Source organism: Talaromyces stipitatus, genomic scaffold (genome assembly GCF_000003125.1).
Source record: "Talaromyces stipitatus ATCC 10500 scf_1105507295527 genomic scaffold, whole genome shotgun sequence".
NCBI classification, from domain to species: Eukaryota; Fungi; Ascomycota; class Eurotiomycetes; order Eurotiales; family Trichocomaceae; genus Talaromyces; species Talaromyces stipitatus.
The window spans coordinates 4,087,945-4,106,310 of NW_002990114.1; the positions used below are offsets into that span (position 1 = coordinate 4,087,945).

Genomic DNA, 18,366 nt, shown 5'->3' on the forward strand with positions numbered 1-18,366 from the left:
CAATTATGACAAAATGTGCCTTTTGAAGAGAATCAATCGATGAACATAGGATCATTGAGAGAACAGAAGTGTAGGTGAATATATAATCTGTAGATGTTTAGTCGCTGTTGCTCAGTGATTGGGCTTGTTTGTTGTCTGTCTGGTGGGGCGGTCCTTCCCTTCTCCAGCTCTCTTTTCTATCAGTTAATTCTCTCCCCAACCTGTTCCCCTGCTAAAAAGATAACCTACCTGGTCACTGTACGCCTCACTTTGTTTATCATGCATGCCCCTAAATCCGAGATTGACTTCCTGTGAAAGAATCTGGAACTTTTTCCAGCGTTGGTTTAACTATTTATGTGGTAAGGAAAGAATTACCCCCTCTGCTGCCTTCGATTCATGTGACATTCACCGCTGTATGGTCTGAGACACTTGCAGTCGACAATGTCGCAGTAGCAGCCTAAATTCTACTGGGACAGACTAGTCTAACTTGTGATATTAACTAGATCATCAGATCCCGCCATATTACTTGTGTATCCCCATATTCTCTCTCTCAACCTACGCTTGGACAGTGTGTTGGTCTTTGTCGAGACAACCACACAAAACGCGCTCTACACAAATATCTAGGAAAATAGATTGACGTCAAGGCAAAACGACGAGTGTCATGACTGGAGAATATTGTTGTTGGAAGAAACCCCGTCCATTCTCTATTGAAGGGCGCTGTACGGATAGCGCGCCTTCGCTTTGAGGATGGTTAAAGCAGATGTGCGCAGAGATTATTATGCCGACTTGGGAGTTAGTCCTGGTGCCGATACGGAGGAGATCAAGAAGCAGTTTCGCAAGCTTGGTATGGTTGCAAATTCATTCCCTGCATGTTGCTCTTGGTCGACCGCCTAGACTAATCTATTTGATGTACTGCAGCTTTGAAATACCATCCGGATCGAAATCCAGGGCGCGAAGCCGAGTTTATAACAAAGTTCCAAGCTATCCAGGCAGCACATGAAATTCTTTGCGACTCTCAACAACGCTTGAAATATGACACCGAGAGACTACGAGCTGGATACGGGAAGCTATATGGACCTTCATCTACGAATACCCCTCGCCGTACAAATACGACATCGTATCCTGCCAACAGTACAAGCAAACCACCAACTTCCAAACCTCAGCCCTCTCGTCCAGCTTCGTACCAAGCTCCACCGTCCAGTGGTGCCCAGAGATATGCGAGCTATGCAAAAGCTGCGCCCCAGCAGCCCTATGATAAGATGTACGAACAGCAAACCCGAGCGGATGCCTTCCGTGCTTTTCAAGGGATGAAAGCCAACGGCTGGTCAAATTTCGATCCTAAATCTGGAAGACCGACTCCACCGCCCTGGAACGCAAGTGGTGGAACAACATCATCTCGTGGAAAGTCGGCATACGAACAGATGAATACTAGGCAGCATCCTGACGCATTTGGACGAGCGTCAACCGTAAGGAAAAAGCATGGCTTTGCTCCAGGAACCCCCGGCGGCGACGAACCTATGGCCAGGAATATATCATCTTACTCAAATACGCCGCGAGCTGATAGGTCTTCTGCTTTCTTCGACAGTGTACCTGCGCCAACACCTAAGGCGAAAAGGACGCCAGCTTCTTCTCGTCCTGAAACTCCAGTGGATGAAGTCCTCCCAGAGTTTGAACGTACCAGCCATAAATACGCAACGGCCGGAGGTGAAAGAACTTACTTTTCTAGCGCAGGGTTGGCTCGAGCGTACAGTATGAGGGACTCGTCATCCAGCTCCAAGGCACGATCGCGGACAAACCCACCGAGTCCTCGTTCTCCGGCTCGTGATAGGCACCGTAGCGCTAGTCCCGGTATTAGACACCCGCACAAGGCTTACGCATCTTCTACATCAAGTTCCAGTAGCGAGGATGATCTGGATAGCGAGGTCGATCAACCCACATCCAAACCAAGCCGAAAGGCCGTTCCAAAGAGTCGGTTGCGACCAGGCCAAACTTTCCAATATCAAGGACCAGGATCAGGTGAGGAAACTTCCAGCAGCCACAGCCACCACCATACGGACTACCATTCATTGCGGAGTCATCGGCGTCGTCGTAGCCTTTTTAACAGGAGCCGACCCCACAGCTACCATGAGTTCCAGGATCAAAGTACTGACAGTGATTACCATCAAGGAAACGATTCTGATAATTCGTCGTTTGCAGCAAGAGCTCAGCAGGCTGCTCAAGGAAGTCCATTGCATCCGGACCAAGCCGCTGAAGGGCTTGCCAAGTAAGTCTGTCGTTTACAAACTGGAGAGACCAAGTCTAATATTTTTTGGGCTACAGCCTCAGTTTCTCTCAGAATGGGGCTAAGAGCAGGAGCCATGATAATCTGAATAAACGATTTTCTGCCAGCGACTGGGGCGACGCTATCAGACCCGACCTATTTGCGCCGAATCCAGCCAATGGGCACCACCGCAGCAGATCAAAGACTTCACCTGCACGCGGTAGACCAGGAAGGAGATTGGATTCCAAGTCGCCGGCCAACGGCTTGTCTTCAAGCGATGAAGCCGCGAAACAACACACCCCAAACTCATGGAACCAATCTCAGTTCTCCGCCGACGCGTGGGCTCAACATCTACAGAGTAAAAATTGGATGTTCCAACCGAATCAGACGCAGCAAGGTAATTCGACTAGTGCCACGACAGGAAGAAACGTTCCTCGAACTACATGGCGAGCGGCGCAAGGTCGACAACCTGCCGTAGCGACAGAAGCCGAGGAAGAGGAAATAACAGTCTCGGCCCCTTCATCTAAGGGTACTCCGACACCAGTGCCGGATGCAATGGAAATTGATGACGAGCCTCCTTCTCACTCAACTAAAGCACGTACAAATGGATATGTATCATCACCACTGGTACCTCCCAAAACCGATTCAAGTGCCAAAAGTGGCGACGATGAAAATGCTGGGAAGACATCAGAATGGATGAGTAGTCTATTCAATATGAGCGCACTCCACAACGTGACACCATTCACTAGTTCAAATAACGGGGGAATAAACGATTTGAACGACATATATACAACACTTCCATTTGAGTCTCGTCCCAACGATCCAAATACTGGCCGTCGGATGGCTCCGCAACGGAGCAAGACGAGTCTTCCACAACCCCCTAAACGCCCTCCTCGGCCGGCAGTTGTGCCAAGCGGCAACGACCCTCGGAATATGGTTCTCCCAAAGCAAAGTTGGGAGATCTATGAGAGACAGATGAGCGCGTACATTGTTGAATGGAACAAATTCCAGAGGCAGATGCTGCAGCTCTTGGCCATGCGGCAACTAGGATTTGAAACCGGTCTGGCTCCCAGATGGATCGATGCCACGGGAGATTCTCTTCGCTTGAACACCAAGTCTACTGAGGATGACGCCGATGTGCAAGTGGGCTCAGGAGAGGAGAGCGACGCCGACAATGACTCTGATTTACTTGTCCCGCATAATTCTCACGGTGGGTTCAAAGCATATTTCAACTCTGTTGATGACTTTGCGCGAATCATCGAGCACTGGTCAGTTGCATTGGAACGGCATCGCGATTGCATGTCGCAACTTGGCGAACTTCGTCAATGGATTAGAGGTCATCGAAAGCTAGCCTGAATTCTATCCTCGACTTCATTTGTTGTGTCAGAAGAAGGACCTTGTTGAACTTTCTCTTCTATACCATGTCTTCTAGAATATTATTTTGGTGGCGATTTTTCTCTTAATGTATGTGCATACTTGGGTGTTTTGACATGGACGACGCTTTAGCAACTTGAAGGATATTCTTTTCTTGATACTCATGAATGTTAATACTTGCTATTCTGAGCTTCCAAGCCCTAAATTGCTCAGCCTCAGAAAACAAGCAAAGCAGGCTCCGCAATCGGCATATACCCTATGTACGGTCACGTCATGGTAACAGTCATGGTAAATCCTAATTGGATGTGTGTAATTTTCAGTCAAATTACGTACGGACTAATCTCCCCCGCTAAAATTTCACGCCGGTAACAAAACACAAAAAAACCAGGGTTCTGCCAGAATCGGAACCGCCCGTCAGAGATCAGAATTGACTCATTGCAACCCGGAGATCCATTTTGATTTCTCTTATTAAAATCTTCAATTTGTTCAGTGTCAGTTTCCTAAGTCTTGACATTGTGTACATTCAATCGATTGGCTCTGGTTCAGTCTTTACTCAGACTTTGAAGTTTCACTGCAGTCCTTTTCTTACCCCGCGGCGATGGTGACTATCGTGCTGGGCTCTCAATGGGGGGATGAGGGTATGACCGATCAATTCTTTCTATAAATCATGCACCAGCAAATTTGAGAAATGAACCAAACCTAATTCACTTTTACGTGTCATAGGCAAAGGAAAGATTACCGATTACCTATCTCAAGATGCGACGCTCTGTTGCCGTTCGGCTGGTGGGCATAGTAAGTTTTTCTCTACGTACACCGTTCTACCACTTTTTATCGTCAGTCATCTAACAATTGTTTCTAAGATGCCGGCCATACCATCGTCCACGACTCCGTGACCTACGACTTCCACATCCTCCCATCCGGTCTGGTCTCACCGAAATGCATCAACCTCATCGGTGCAGGCACCGTAGTCCACATCCCCAGTTTCTTCAAGGAATTGAGCGCCCTCGCAGATAAAGGTCTCGTCGACGTCGACAGTCGCGTCTTTATCTCCGACCGTGCGCACGTCTGCTTCGATTTGCACTCTGTCGTCGACGGATTGGAGGAAGCGAAACTCGGTGGGCGTAAAGTCGGTACAACTGGTAAAGGTATCGGGCCCTGTTACAGTGACAAAGCTTCGCGACGGGGTGTACGTGTTGGCGAGATTCTGGATGAGGAGGTCTTTGAGCGCAAGTTGCGCAATTTGGAGAGCGGGTATAGGAGTCGTTTTGGAGAGTTGGCGTATGATGTTGAGGATGAGATTAATCGCTTCAAGGTAGTTCCCCTCGCCCCTATTCCGTTCCATTCAAAGTATCTCCGAGCTGATGATATGACATAGGAATACCGCCAAAAACTGAAACCATACATCGTCGATCAACTCTCCTTCCTTCAGAAATACAAAAATGACGACCGGATACTCGTCGAAGGCGCCAATGCGCTCATGCTCGATCTTGACCACGGCACATACCCATTCGTCACATCATCATCCACAGGCCTCGGAGGTGCCATTCAAGGTCTTTCCCTCAACCCCACCAAAATCAAGAACATCATCGGTGTCGTCAAAGCCTACACAACCCGTGTAGGATCCGGTCCTTTCCCCACAGAGCAACTCAACGAATTTGGCGAAAAACTACAAGTTGCCGGTCGCGAATTCGGTGTCACAACTGGTCGCAAGCGTCGTTGCGGATGGTTCGATCTTGTGCTGTGCCGCTATTCACTCGCTGTGAACCACTACACAGCCCTCAATCTGACAAAACTGGACATTCTGGATGATTTCGATGAGATTAAAGTCGCTGTCGCCTACACATTACCTGATGGAACTCGGCTAGAGGATTCATACCCTGCCGACCCTAATCTTATCGAAAAGTTGGAGGTTGAATACATCACTTTACCCGGCTGGAAGACTAACACTATGGGTCTGACCAAATACGAGGACCTGCCTGAAAATGCGCAAAAGTACGTCGAGTACATTGAGAGAGGATTGGATGGTGTTCCCATCAAATGGATTGGTACGGGACCAGCACGAGAGCACTTGATCATTCGGTAAACCCATTATTACATGGCTTCTCCGGGAGAAGTCAAGTTTTCTGAAAAAGGCAGCAATTATTCATGATTCAAAGACAGCCGGAACAGATATTCGAATAAATAGACATACTATATGAACTCGTTTTTGGTCTATTATGTTGTTTATAGATGTTGGGATTTGATAGGTGGTAGCAATTGCTCCTTACTTTGCATGTAGTTTTAGTTTGTTCTTTTCTTGTCTTTGTCATGATTCATATACACTTTCTCGTAATGTCACTCTCGTAGAATGGAGTACTTAACTACATGCTATAAAGTCATCTATCATAGACCTATTTATTAGGATTACATACCAATTTACGGAGCTGTTCCGTAACGGCTGAATGGTGTAGCGGTATCACGCATCGTTCACAATAGTTGCTGGACTGAAATCATTCATCCAATCGCAAAGATTGATCGAACCGATGAGGTCCTGGGTTCGACCCCCAGTTTAGTCAAGCCTAATTTTTTTTTTCCCGTTCTCCCGTCTCTCACTCACCCCGTGGTTAAGAGACGGACTTAAATGCCTTTTTTATTTTTATGGTTTTGACGAGAAGTTCTTTTTCCGTATCACCTACCTACTGTCTACCTACATACAGTACGCACTTAAAATATCAGGATACCAGTTGACATTCGCTCGGGCAACGTTCCAATGGATGAGGGAATCTGCGGGATATATATATTCAATGTTCCCATGTTACGGGCTAGTCCCGCCTAATGCTTACTATAAGGGCATACTTGAATAGAAAACACAACATGAGGAGAGAAAGAGAAAAGGACATAAGATTCCGTCGTTCATACAAGTTTATATAGAAAAGGGGAACGCTCATGCTGGGCTGGGTTCGGCGCCGGATATCCGTATAATCGTAGATACCACATAAGTGCCAAGACATGAAGTCCTGTTAAGGGGCAGATCAGTTAATTGGAATGAACCTTCGGCATCTGGGAATGGCTTCGAGCTCCCAGGTTGCGCTCCAGCGTACTGGGTGCAGAAGCGAATAAAAATGATACAGATTTTCTAGTGAGGGCTGCTTCACCCGAACCATATCAACATGAGGTCAGCTCATAACATCCCATGGATGGATGGATGTACCTAGGTAGGTAGGATTGCAGCAAAAGCAAAGCACCACATGCAATTGACACTATTCATCAATTGTACTAGGTAATTCAATCTTCGACTAGAGATTTGGAAGTCCATGGCGAAACTCTGTCGAATTGCTGCTATCATTGATCGAATGCTGGTATCAATTGATACATTCTTGGTCCCCAAGTCGAACCCAAGCCCACTGATGACTGAACCTGAAAAACTTTTCCGGCTCATTGACAATTGGTTCACAAATTGAGTATTGATTCTACCTTTGCTAGGAGGTGGCGTCTGTATACAGGTTCAAAGTCAAAGATCCGGATGAATCGTATGCAGACATCTGGATCCCCGCGTTGATCCAAAGCTGATGGCTTCCAAAATTTCAGTAAAGTTCAAAATGTGCATCTACAAAACGGAGGACCACTAGATAAGCAAGCCTTGAAGCTGGAAGTAACTTAAGTAGATGATGGCATTGGTCTTATGTGTCTTCTTACTATAGCAAAAATTCTGCCAACACAACATGGCCGGTTGGAGTAGCTGGTTATCTCGCATCGTTAACAGGATTGTAGTAATACAAACCAATTACCGATGAGGTCGCCGGATCGAGCCCGGCACTGGTCATTATGTTTTTTGCTTTTTGGCATTTCCTGAGCTTCCTTCTTCGTTCAGTCCGGGTTTTACCGGCTTGAGATATGCTTAATTAGCCCTTTCCACTCTTGATCTAAAAAAGGGTTCATCAGCAGGGCTTCCTCTGATTGGATTATTATGATTCGCCCTGTATCATGAACAGAATTTTTTTTCTCCATTACCAGATTTTTGTTATTTTTTGGTAACTGTAATATCGGCAACCAATAAGTTGCATGTATTTCTAAAAATGCATCTCTCACGAGGATGAGGATCTTTCGCATTTATACGGCCATACATAGATCTACAGCACTCTTGAAACGACTTTTCTTCTATTCTCAGTCTCTGTACACGTTGCTGTCGATATTGGCAGAGTATAATAGACATTGTCATCAAAAATGTTCGTATATCTACTTTCAAGCACATTAAATACGTAATCGTATCGTATCGCGCTTATCGATACTAGCCATGTAATTTACCGTATCTTTACCTACCCCTCCCGTTCCATTGTAAATCAAACGGTCCACTTCAAAACTATATAAATGAAAATTTTTACTCCTTTTCCATGGCCGGTTGGAGTAGCTGGTTATCTCGCATCGTTAACATGTTACTTGTTCCATACAAGTATTAATTACCGATGAGGTCGCCGGATCGAGCCCGGCACTGGTCAGTGTTTCTTTTTTTGCAAATTTTCCCTTTAATTTTTAATTCGTCTTTTTATTTAAAGCAGGGTTTTTTATTTTTGTCACCGTAGTCTGGCGGGGTCTTTCGAGATCGAGTACAGTGGTGTGTAAAGTAGATTACACGTCTATTTCAAAGAATCATGGATGTAAAGAGGAGATTAATACCATTCTATATACCGATGTTATATCAAAGCATGTACAAAGCTTCGATTGACGCAAGCAATAACAGAACACAATCGTACAGCCAATTTTGTGTCCTCCAGCCAACAATAGGTGAAACTCAAAACACCGAGGAAGTATAGATGCAATATACAGTTGAAAGGAGACGCGAGAAAAGAAGGAGAAAAGATATTTGAAAAAGAATCCATAAACACACAATGTCCTCAAAAACAAAAGACGCCATGCCCAATGTATCACCCAGTAAAGTGTAAAGATCCCACAAAATACCGTACATAGAATTAGAACGAGATAGGCCATAATCATCTTCTCGTCTTTCTTTTTCTCGTTCCTCCGGCTGACCACATATACCATTATATCTTCAATTCGGTGAAGACAGGTACTGAATTATAACGTAATAAAAATTTGAAGGGCGTATAACGACAGTGTAGAAGAGAAGAACTTGAACATATGCAGTAAAACAAGTCCCACACATACTTGCTTTTTCGCTGGTCATATGACACGAAGAAGGGAATATGTCGAGGGAGGATTGAATCGAAAACGCCAGTATGCGAGGTATCTCAGAAGTACTTTTCCTAACTCTTCAGCAATGCTCAAGTGTCAAAAAGGTCGGTATGCTGAAAATTGCACTTTCATGTTTGTTCCTGTCTAATCACGGCGACCTCTAGCCCGGTCCATACTGAACCAATCATCCCGTTCAGGGCGTTGAAACCCCTGTTGACGACGGCTAGCGAACCCGTCTCGTCGAGGACGTTCAAAGCGCCATTGGGCGCCTGAAGGTGTACCAGAACTGGCAGCATCATCATATCTACCCCTAGATGATCGTCGTTCTTCCATCCGCAATCCAGGGACTCTATCATAACCAAGCTTTGAGGCCATTGATGGACTCACTGCCGGGGGTTCAGGAAGGCCCCATCCGTTCTTGGCAAGATCATTGAGAGCAGCGACAAGATTTCTCTTGCGACCAAAGGTACTGCTGTTGGCAGACAATTGAATACGGTAAGCGTCTTCCTTGACTTCGTATGGGACCAGCTTCAACGCTGCTGTAACTTGGCTTATGGTCTCAGCAACAGGTCCGGACAATGAGTCTGGCTTGGACATATCGGCATTGGCGGCTTCAATTGAATTGTCTTGTTCAATAGGCAGGTCACCCAACTGTTCAACAAATGATCTTTCTTCTTCATCATGGATGAGAACCCATCCTTGACCTTCTTTGCCGGCACGACCGGTGCGACCTAATCGGTGAATGTAGGATTCTCGGTTCCTAGGAATACCCACTTGGATGACATGTGTGACATCCGGGAAATCTAAACCTCGCGCAGTCACATCAGACGAAATGAGGATTCCAGACTCAGCACGTCGGAACGCATCGGAGAAATGGGTTCGCTGGGCTTGGGAGAGTTTGGAGTGAATATGGAGGATCTTGCGACCTAGAGGGTTGCCGCTCCGACGCTGCATAGGATCACTGAGCAACGCGCCAAAAGCTTCATGTGCTAACTGGACCTCAACTGTGGTGTTGAAATATACGATAGCTTTCATTGGACGTAGGTTCTGGTCTGCGGCGGCACGATCCATATACCTTTTCAGGATCTCAACAATTGTGGGATATCCGTTCTCAAAGCCTCGAAGGAACACCATTTTCTGAGGCACTCTCAAATGCGTGGGTACCTCGTCTTCGGAGACCGTTTTGATGAATTGAAATTTGGGTTTCATTGACCTGCGCACCATACCCATGACTTCACGAGGCACTGTTGCAGAGAACATGAGGGTCTGTCGATCCCTCACACTCGGGTCAGGAAGTAGGTCTTTGATACTCTCGATTTCTGGACCAAAACCGTCGTCCAACAATCGATCAGCTTCGTCGAGGACAAGGATATCAAGATTGGGCGCAGCGACACGACTCCTGTAATCCGACAGAATATCTTTCAGGCGACCAGGAGTAGCAACGAGAACATGGCAGCCCTCCCTTCTAATGCGGTTCAATCCCTCTTGTTTCCTTGTGCCGCCCACAGCCGTCTGAACGACAACACCGGTACCAGCCGCAACTTTCCTAGCCTCCACGGAAATCTGCTCGGCGAGCTCACGAGTGGGTGAGATTATAATGGCGCGGATATCCTGGGAATCGGGTCCATCAAATCGGCCACGGGATCTCTGAACGAGACTGGGATCATTGGTGATGATTCTTTGAAGTACAGGAACAAGGAAGGCAAGGGTTTTGCCAGTACCGGTCTTAGCTTGAGCCAAACTATGGAAAGAGAGGAAAGTCAGTTCATGATCTTTGAAAAGGATCGATGGTCAGATGGGACCCGGAATCTTACACATCAGCGCCTGTAACGGAGTGAGCGATGGTCAGTTTCTGTACATCGGTCATGGTGTTGATGTTCATCCTTTCAGTGATAGAGTGAATAATGCGTGGATGCACGTGGCCATGATGACTCAGTTGTGAAAACTCGGAAATGGAACTGAAAGACTCTTGCGGCTGAGTCTCAGCGGCAGCAGCATTGGCCTGTTTCAAAAGAGCGGACTGAAACGATCGGACTTGACGAAGGGACGATAGCGTCAGGGGCAATGCTTTTTGAAGATTTGCAGTCAAAGGAGATGCGACTCTAGCAGACTGCAAGACCCGGGGAGCGCATGTTCGAAACGCTCTCGCCAGGGCCGGCCCGCGATGAACGGCGTTGTACATGCTGGAGGAAGGGAAATAAAAGAGGCTAATCAAAGCCTTATAAAAATTCGGTCTAAAAACACACTCCTGAAGATTGAACGATGAAGAATGAAGAGAGAAGTTACGGGTGATGGGTGATGGGTGATGAAGAGCAAGCAAGCAACGACCGGAAAGATAGGGACAGCAGGAGAAAAAAAATATTCGGAGGCCAATTCAAATTGATTGCTACTATGCGCTAGCCTGATATATCCTAGCGCTATCCCTCCGAATTAAAGAGTGGGCCTGTGGCTCTTGATTGGTGGATAGCTCGGACCCCAGTCCCCATATTCCATCCTTTCGTTGACTCTTCATCCTTTACACTCGAGATGCCAGATTCGAGGGCGATCGAAATTGACTGGCAGTCACATCTCAGATCCTCAGTAATACTAGCCCAGTTTCAAAAATTTCTGCTAATTTGCAAGACCCGCATCCTTGAAGATGCAGACTGTCTCTTCCAACTGAGCCTCTGGTGTCCCGAGAGAAGGGATAGCGGTGTTATTAGGACCGCTTGCTTTCTCTTGACCAGCATGCACTGACTTTGACTTCCATAACGCGTGTATAAACCCTATTCTCTCTAGAACGCTTGCAGCCCGACTACCCAGCTCAGGCTCGGCCAGTTGACTGCGTCCTTGCGAGCCGCTCAAGAAGATCGGTATACTTTTGACGTGTTCAGGCACAACAATCCTGGAAGCCACAATTCCTGGTTCTGCATGCTCATTTACCGGCTGCAAGTTCGGGGTGGATGGATGATCCGAAGAAGAATCACCCATACTCCGTACCTGCTGCTGTCTCTGCTGCTGGATGTACGCTTGCTGCGCAGCGGCAATAAATGTTGATTTAAAGAATCCCGCCGCCTCGTCAACTTGGTTGCGCTCTAGTAAGCCTGTCAGAGTCTCGGCAAAAGGCATCCAGCCATTTATCCCTACAAAACCACCAAGCTGATGATGAACACATAACAAAACGACAGTCCCCAGAGCTGCTCCCTGCCCAATTCCCGCTATGAAGACTTTCTGGGGATTATTATCAACACGTTTAAGTTCATCGTCAATAATTCGTAATATGTATGAAGCACTCTCTTGGACCGTCATAAGCTGCTGAGGTGATTCCAGCTGTACGTTTTCGAGAGAGGCCATCTGAAACCATTCGGTGGTATTATCTTTATTGTTTCGATACAATTGCCGCCGGTCCGCCTCCGTCCAGTAGAAATGCTTCGCTCGAGCGGATGGGAAGACCCAACGAGTGTTTGGGAAATGCTGGTACAAGTTCTTTCCTGATGTCGTTGTAGACTTTGCAAAATAGTCTGCAAGCTCGGGTCCAGTGCTGTCCCTGTCGTGTAGGAAAATAACGGTAGTTTGGTGTTTACCTTCAGGGAAGTATACGTGCCGGGGAGCAAAGACGCTGTTTGACATTGTGCTAAGTATCCACGGATAGTTGAGTCAGGCTGAGAGATACTGTAGGACTCAAGATTTTGTGCTAAGTTCTGGCGATGTTTCAAGGTGAACTCAACATTTTATTCTAGAGAAGCTTGTCAACAAGGCCGTCAATCCACTCAGCTGCGTATAACCCAGGCACAACTCGTGTGACTTCATTCGACACATCGGGGAGCCCACGTAAAAGAGTCGGGACTCACCTACTTTGTCTCCTGGTATGTTTTTTGTCCGGGAGTATAAGGGTTCTCTTGGACAATCGCAAACGATCCGTTTTCTCCTTGTGACAATATTTTTTTTATCTTCTTTGATCTCCTTCAGCAATTGAACAGACAATATATACCAGACTTTCTGAGATCGGAGATTGTAGATGCTGAATTATCAGTCAAATACGTTCGTGAGGCAGCAAGGCTGAGCAAGTATTCCCGACCAATCAAAGAATATCATACTAATGTCGAGTGGTAGCCTTATTCTGGTTGTTAAATCCACGTTTGACAACTTATAAAGATATAATCCATAGCATCCGAGGCCTCACCTTGAATGATGACAACTCGACGGACTTAGCTTCATGCCATCTTCTCTATCTATTTCAATTTTTTATCTCTAGCAGGGATAACCCATGGATTTTACGACCCAAACGGTAAAAGGGGCTATGTGAGTAGCTTTAGAGTCTAGACTACTTAGCGGACAGGGAATAAAGTAAGGCTCAACATGCATCGAACAACGGAAGAGGAGACCCATCATAAAATGATAGATCAGACGATACCACACCTACAAACGTAGTATTATTTGAAAAGTGTGCCGATATAGTGACTACCTGTGACTTCCCAGTTCTAATGTCCACCCCCGAGGTCATAATCTGTTGCTCGAGTAATATAATAAGCTTTCCAAGACTATAACTCACTTACTGGGGCTAAATGGAACCAGATAATTGCGAATTACAAGATGAAAATACAAATAGCAGGCTGCCAGATATGAATCCCTCTTTGTTTAAGGGTTATTAGGGTTATTCCATACTAGGGTTACAAGGGTTAACACAAGTCTTTGTTAGGGTAGGCAACCCACTTTCCGCGCCACACCCAGAAGGTGAAGCCCACAGTGGGTCTTTTTCATTGCCCCGAAAATTTGGAGATGGCGAGCCCGAGGCTGACTTTGGCACAATTCCATCTGTGCAAGATATTTAAAGGATTGAATGCTACCAAGTCTCTTTGATAGCATACATTCAATTTTTTCGTACATCAGTCACAATCATGGGGATATCAAAAGCAAAAACAGGTGCGCCGGCTCAACAACAGCCATGTCAGCCAAGCGAGGGAAAAGGGTCTGGTCAGGCAGACGGTCTGAGAAGAGATATTCGAAAGGATATGCGAATGAACTTGGTGATGAGGGGTAGCATCGACAAGGAGGAGATTATTCTGAGATATACCGAAGATTATCCTGAGAAGGCGGATAAGATTCGAGATATTGTACATGGGTAAGTCGCATTTCCTGACTGTTAGCTTTCTCAATGGCACTGACATTAGGCTTTAGATACGCAACTGTCCTCGAAGACAAAGCAGCCAGCAAAGTTGATAAGTCGTCAGAGCCTGCAAACATGCAGATAGAATCACCTAAGACAGAGGCTGTAAGATACCCCAAAAAGATCCAACACATAAACATGCTGATACAAATGAAATAGACATCTGGCAGCTCTGCTACCCCAAGTGACTCTGCCCCACAGGCCACTGAAAAGAAAAAGGAAAAGAAAAAGGACAAACAAAAAGAGAAGAAGAAAGAGAAGCAGCCTTTCGAAAGGGCAAAAGAGCCAGTTCAGAGCTTGAATAATGCTGAAAACAAAAAACGCCAGCCGAAACAGATCTTAGAGCCAAAGAAACCAAAATTCGAACATCAACCGCCCCACATTTCGCAACATGAAGAACCACTATCCAAGCGACAGAAGGCAAAGAGAGCAAAGAAGTCAAAAGAGAACAAAAATATAGTATCAGAGCCCAGCGTAGAAATGAAAGCCAGAGTGGAAGAAGCTGAGGAACACGCAGATCTCGTGCAATCCACTAATGCAATTCTCAATGGTAAGTGTGCTGCATTCGTAGGGTCATTCCCAATCAAACCTAACCAACTGCAGAATTCAAAGAACATTTGGCTACCCAACGCCTGGGCTCCGAGGAAAACAATCTCCACTGTTTGTCGAAGACACCGGACCTGGAGCGTCAACTTCAATTCTTGAGTATTGTCGATGAGAGCTCAAGTTCCTCGGACGAAAGCCCTCGTAGTATCGAGCATTCAGTATTAGTTTCTCCAACTCTCGAGGACATGGGAAACAAAATGCCGTCCCAATTTGGCCTTCTAGGCCACTTGGCTTCACAACAATCTGAAGACCTTGTTGACCCAAGGGTGATGCTCAATACAAACACACCGTTCTCTGCTTTCATCTGTGGTCTGCAGGGCAGTGGGAAGTCACACACCACTTCTTGCATAATAGGTAAACTCATGTCAAAATTCTATGCTAATTACGTTTAACTAATGAGGAACGCCAGAGAACTGCTCGCTTCCTTTCCCTGCTCTCGGGGTACTAAAAAAGCCACTTTCAACCCTTGTTCTTCACTACAACGAGTACAGCTCCAATGTGAGCAATCAACCAAGCGAGGCAGCGTTTCTTGCTTCTACAATGCCAGAATACAGCAATAAATTCCACAAGACTATTCCAGTGAGGGTCCTCACATCACCTTCCAATTTTCACAATCTCGAAAAGATGTACTCGCAAATCCCCAGCATCAGCGTCCACCCGTTTCGCCTTCAGCCTCGTCACTTAAATATTGCAACGATGCTGTCGCTTATGTCGATGGGCAAGAAGGATTCCAAGCCTTTGTACATGGCTCAATTAACCAGGATTCTACGTGAGATGGCGCTCACCAACAAAGGACAGTTCAAATACTTCGAGTTCCGTCAACGATTGAAGGATCTACGATTGGACAGAAGCCAGACACCATTCTTGGAGCAACGCCTAGACCTGCTAGATTCCTTCCTAGACCTCAAAGGAGCAGACAAGACCAACGGGGACTATTTCGTCGATGGCGGAGTCACGATTCTGGATCTTTCCTGTCCATTCATGGACCAAGATACTGCCTGTATTCTCTTTAGAATTGCCATTGATCTGTTCTTGCATGCCCATCCGTCTCGTGGAAAAATGATTGTAGCTGATGAGGCACACAAGGTATGTGCTTGTTTATTTCCACGATTTCGAGCCATTTACTAACTAATGCTGTTACAGTACATGACCAACACTGAAGCTGCAAGCGCACTAACAGAGACCTTTCTGAACATCATCCGTCAACAGCGACACCTGGGGACTCGAATCATCATTTCAACACAAGAGCCAACCATATCACCCCGTCTTATTGATTTGTGCTCCATCACTATTGTCCACCGCTTCTCTAGTCCGGAGTGGTACCAAACCATAAGGAAGCATCTTCCTATTGAGTATAAGAAGGACAACTCAAACCAGGATGGTAATGGGGATAGTACTACCTTGGATGGGATGTATGAGATTTCAAGTCTCCGTACTGGTGAAGCACTGGTGTTTGCGCCGTCCGCACATCTTCTGGATGGCCATCAGGAATTAATGGATGTTAAACACAAGGTATTCAAGATGGTGATTCGGAAGCGTGTTACTTGGGATGGTGGTCAGACTATCAAGGCTGTTCGATAACTTACGAATTACCGAGTTTGGGGCGGGATGTGTTTCTTTGAATGGGTTAGGTTAGGGATTTAGATGCTGTCATGAAAACCACCAATAGACTAGAATGTTTACGACTTCGATAATAGACCGTCATCACTTTAACTCTTCGATTGACGAGAATCCCGTATGATTGGTTCAATATTTCTTCAATGAAAAGATTGGGGGCCGTTCCGCAGTGGAGTCGCCAACCTTATTTCGACCGTTCATTGATTGGCTGCGTCGTTGGGGATGGGGGCTGCAGAAGCTGAAAATTGCCAGAAAAAGCAAAAGAAGAATCAATCTCTTGGAGCACATACTCCGATATACGAACTACGCGCGGAGCCAAGATTGTCGTGCAGCATTGCATCGAATACCTAGTGGCTATCAGCACCGTGGGGCCATGCTGTTATTTACTAAGGATCGTAACGTTAATAATTGGTTTTTTCTTCCTTTTAAAAATCGCCGTTGATGAGGAATTATACGCTTCATAGATTCTCGTGCCATCTGCCTACATGAAATGTAGCGAGAATTCGAGAAGCGCTATTTTTCTGTTACGCTTCTTAATTTACCTTCGTGCTTCTTCGGCGACTGACTTGACGAGGGACTGTAGCCAAAGAGATCATGGCGACAAATATTACTGTTCCATATGTCGCAATTGGCGACTTCGACTGGGGTTTGAATCTGGCATCTTCGGTCCCTTTACCTTGGAATCAGACTATCTGGTATGCTTTACCCTATTCTTGTATATACCATTACCTCGACGTCTCTACCTCAAATAGAATTGATATCGTCCGTCTGACGTAAGAAAGGTCCCTAGTTGCAGTCTTCACCGCACTTCCTCTATGGATGACCCTCGAACTCACCGTTTCGGTCCTCTATGTCTTTCGGCGCTGGTCCGGTTTATATTTTTGGGCCGTGCTTGTCACAACATGGAGCATCTCCTTACACGCAATTGGCTTTCTACTGTCGTACTGCGTTCCTTCCTGCAACTGGATTGCCAGCTCTCTCATAACTGAATTTGGATGGGCCGGAATGGTAACCGGATTTTCGCTCGTCCTATACTCGCGATTGACTCTTTTGAGCTTTGTCATGCGCAACCGTCACATTTCGAGAATTGCACTGGGCATGATCACCACGGATGCGATATTGTTCCATATACCGACATTTGTGGTTTTCATGGTTGGTATCTCAAGTCCGGCTAATTTTGTAAAGTATGTTCCATACATGAACATCGTCGAACGCATTCAGATCGTCATGTTCTCTGTTCAGGAACTCATCCTCAGCGGACTATACATTTACGGGACTTTCAAAATGGCGCAGGATTCTTTCAATAGCCGTATTCGCAGAACGATCGCATTGCTTATCACTGTACAGATTATAGCTATTTGTTGCTCTGCACTGCTCATCATATTGGATTTTGCGGGTTATTATATCCTCAAGTCCTTTATTCACTCCTTTGTCTATGCGATCAAGCTGCAGCTAGAATTCGTCATTCTGAATGAATTTAGACATCTTGTTACTCAACCCAAGTCGGGATCAGGAACAGACGAGCAAGATTTGATGATGGGACCGAATAATTGCGCCATGCTTTCGTTTTTGAAGAAAGGGGATTCGTCGCCGGGAGGACGAAATAATGAAACAGATTTGGGGATTCAGGCTGTTTGAGTTCAGATTTCCTCATATCTATTTATGATTCAGCGTTGTCCCTGAATTGGAAAGTTCATATTCGCGCAGCAGACACCATTTACAGTTTGCGAATTTTCCGTGTAGAGTCGGAATAGCTGGCAAACAGCCGACGCTCGGAGTGCGAACATCTGCACTATTCATACCACCGGAACGATTGAATATGGTGCGGTACTGGAACCTCCAGGACTTTCTGGCATGGTATCAATGTCCGAAGCGAACATGGATGAATCCGTGAAAACGGGGAAAAGGAAAGGCTACTCGCTCCTCGACACATTTCATATCGCAAACATTCGTTGAGCTTGGCAGATACCAAAGCTTGGGGTTCTTTCTAGCAGAGAATTGTCTGTGGCAGACAATGCCCTTGGTTGCCCTACGAGGCTTTGAGCAAGTGGAAATACCAGTGATCTTGTGCCTGGTACTGCCTACCTAGGTAAACAGTGGTGCATCAGAGCTTTGACCTCGTGAAACTCTACTAAACTTTGTTGCTCGCTACCTAAAAGCTAAATGATGGAAGCCTCGTATTCACGGGGCCTGAGCCTTTCACTATACTCTCTTT

General features: G+C 46.1%; 6 protein-coding genes and 3 non-coding genes across 9 annotated transcripts, besides 1 other annotated feature; 7 read left to right on the top strand and 2 right to left on the bottom strand.

The window, feature by feature from the left end:
- Nucleotides 1-726: 726 nt before the first annotated feature.
- TSTA_095250 (DnaJ domain protein) lies at nt 727-3,595 on the top strand (the record flags this gene model as incomplete). The annotated part of the gene is made up of 3 exons (XM_002479197.1): nt 727-823; nt 898-2,242; nt 2,299-3,595. The coding sequence occupies 3 exons, from the start codon at nt 727-729 to the stop codon at nt 3,593-3,595; spliced, it is 2,739 nt and encodes a 912-aa protein (XP_002479242.1).
- Nucleotides 3,596-4,211: 616 nt separating this feature from the next.
- TSTA_095260 (adenylosuccinate synthetase AdB) lies at nt 4,212-5,696 on the top strand (the record flags this gene model as incomplete). The annotated part of the gene is made up of 4 exons (XM_002479198.1): nt 4,212-4,251; nt 4,337-4,405; nt 4,474-4,925; nt 4,989-5,696. The coding sequence occupies 4 exons, from the start codon at nt 4,212-4,214 to the stop codon at nt 5,694-5,696; spliced, it is 1,269 nt and encodes a 422-aa protein (XP_002479243.1).
- A 352-nt stretch (nt 5,697-6,048) lies between these two features.
- Nucleotides 6,049-6,168, top strand: TSTA_095270. The gene has a single exon. It is a non-coding gene; the product is annotated as a tRNA-Val (tRNA).
- Nucleotides 6,169-7,316: 1,148 nt separating this feature from the next.
- On the top strand, nt 7,317-7,415 carry TSTA_095280. The gene has a single exon. It is a non-coding gene; the product is annotated as a tRNA-Val (tRNA).
- Nucleotides 7,416-7,985: 570 nt separating this feature from the next.
- TSTA_095290 lies at nt 7,986-8,088 on the top strand. Its single transcript has one exon. It is a non-coding gene; the product is annotated as a tRNA-Val (tRNA).
- An 838-nt stretch (nt 8,089-8,926) lies between these two features.
- TSTA_095300 (DEAD box RNA helicase HelA, putative) lies at nt 8,927-10,964 on the bottom strand (the record flags this gene model as incomplete). Its single annotated transcript, XM_002479199.1, has 2 exons — nt 8,927-10,523; nt 10,597-10,964. The coding sequence occupies 2 exons, from the start codon at nt 10,962-10,964 to the stop codon at nt 8,927-8,929; spliced, it is 1,965 nt and encodes a 654-aa protein (XP_002479244.1).
- Nucleotides 10,965-11,392: 428 nt separating this feature from the next.
- TSTA_095310 (uncharacterized protein) lies at nt 11,393-12,391 on the bottom strand (the record flags this gene model as incomplete). The annotated part of the gene is made up of 2 exons (XM_002479200.1): nt 11,393-11,514; nt 11,749-12,391. 2 exons carry the CDS (start codon nt 12,389-12,391, stop codon nt 11,393-11,395), a joined length of 765 nt encoding a protein of 254 aa, XP_002479245.1.
- A 1,268-nt stretch (nt 12,392-13,659) lies between these two features.
- TSTA_095320 (uncharacterized protein) lies at nt 13,660-16,115 on the top strand (the record flags this gene model as incomplete). The annotated part of the gene is made up of 6 exons (XM_002479201.1): nt 13,660-13,883; nt 13,940-14,033; nt 14,088-14,478; nt 14,532-14,888; nt 14,944-15,620; nt 15,678-16,115. 6 exons carry the CDS (start codon nt 13,660-13,662, stop codon nt 16,113-16,115), a joined length of 2,181 nt encoding a protein of 726 aa, XP_002479246.1.
- Nucleotides 14,137-14,192: a sequence feature (GA-rich).
- A 630-nt stretch (nt 16,116-16,745) lies between the features above and the next one.
- On the top strand, nt 16,746-17,789 carry TSTA_095330 (uncharacterized protein; the record flags this gene model as incomplete). The annotated part of the gene is made up of 2 exons (XM_002479202.1): nt 16,746-16,846; nt 16,934-17,789. The coding sequence occupies 2 exons, from the start codon at nt 16,746-16,748 to the stop codon at nt 17,787-17,789; spliced, it is 957 nt and encodes a 318-aa protein (XP_002479247.1).
- Nucleotides 17,790-18,366: the final 577 nt, after the last annotated feature.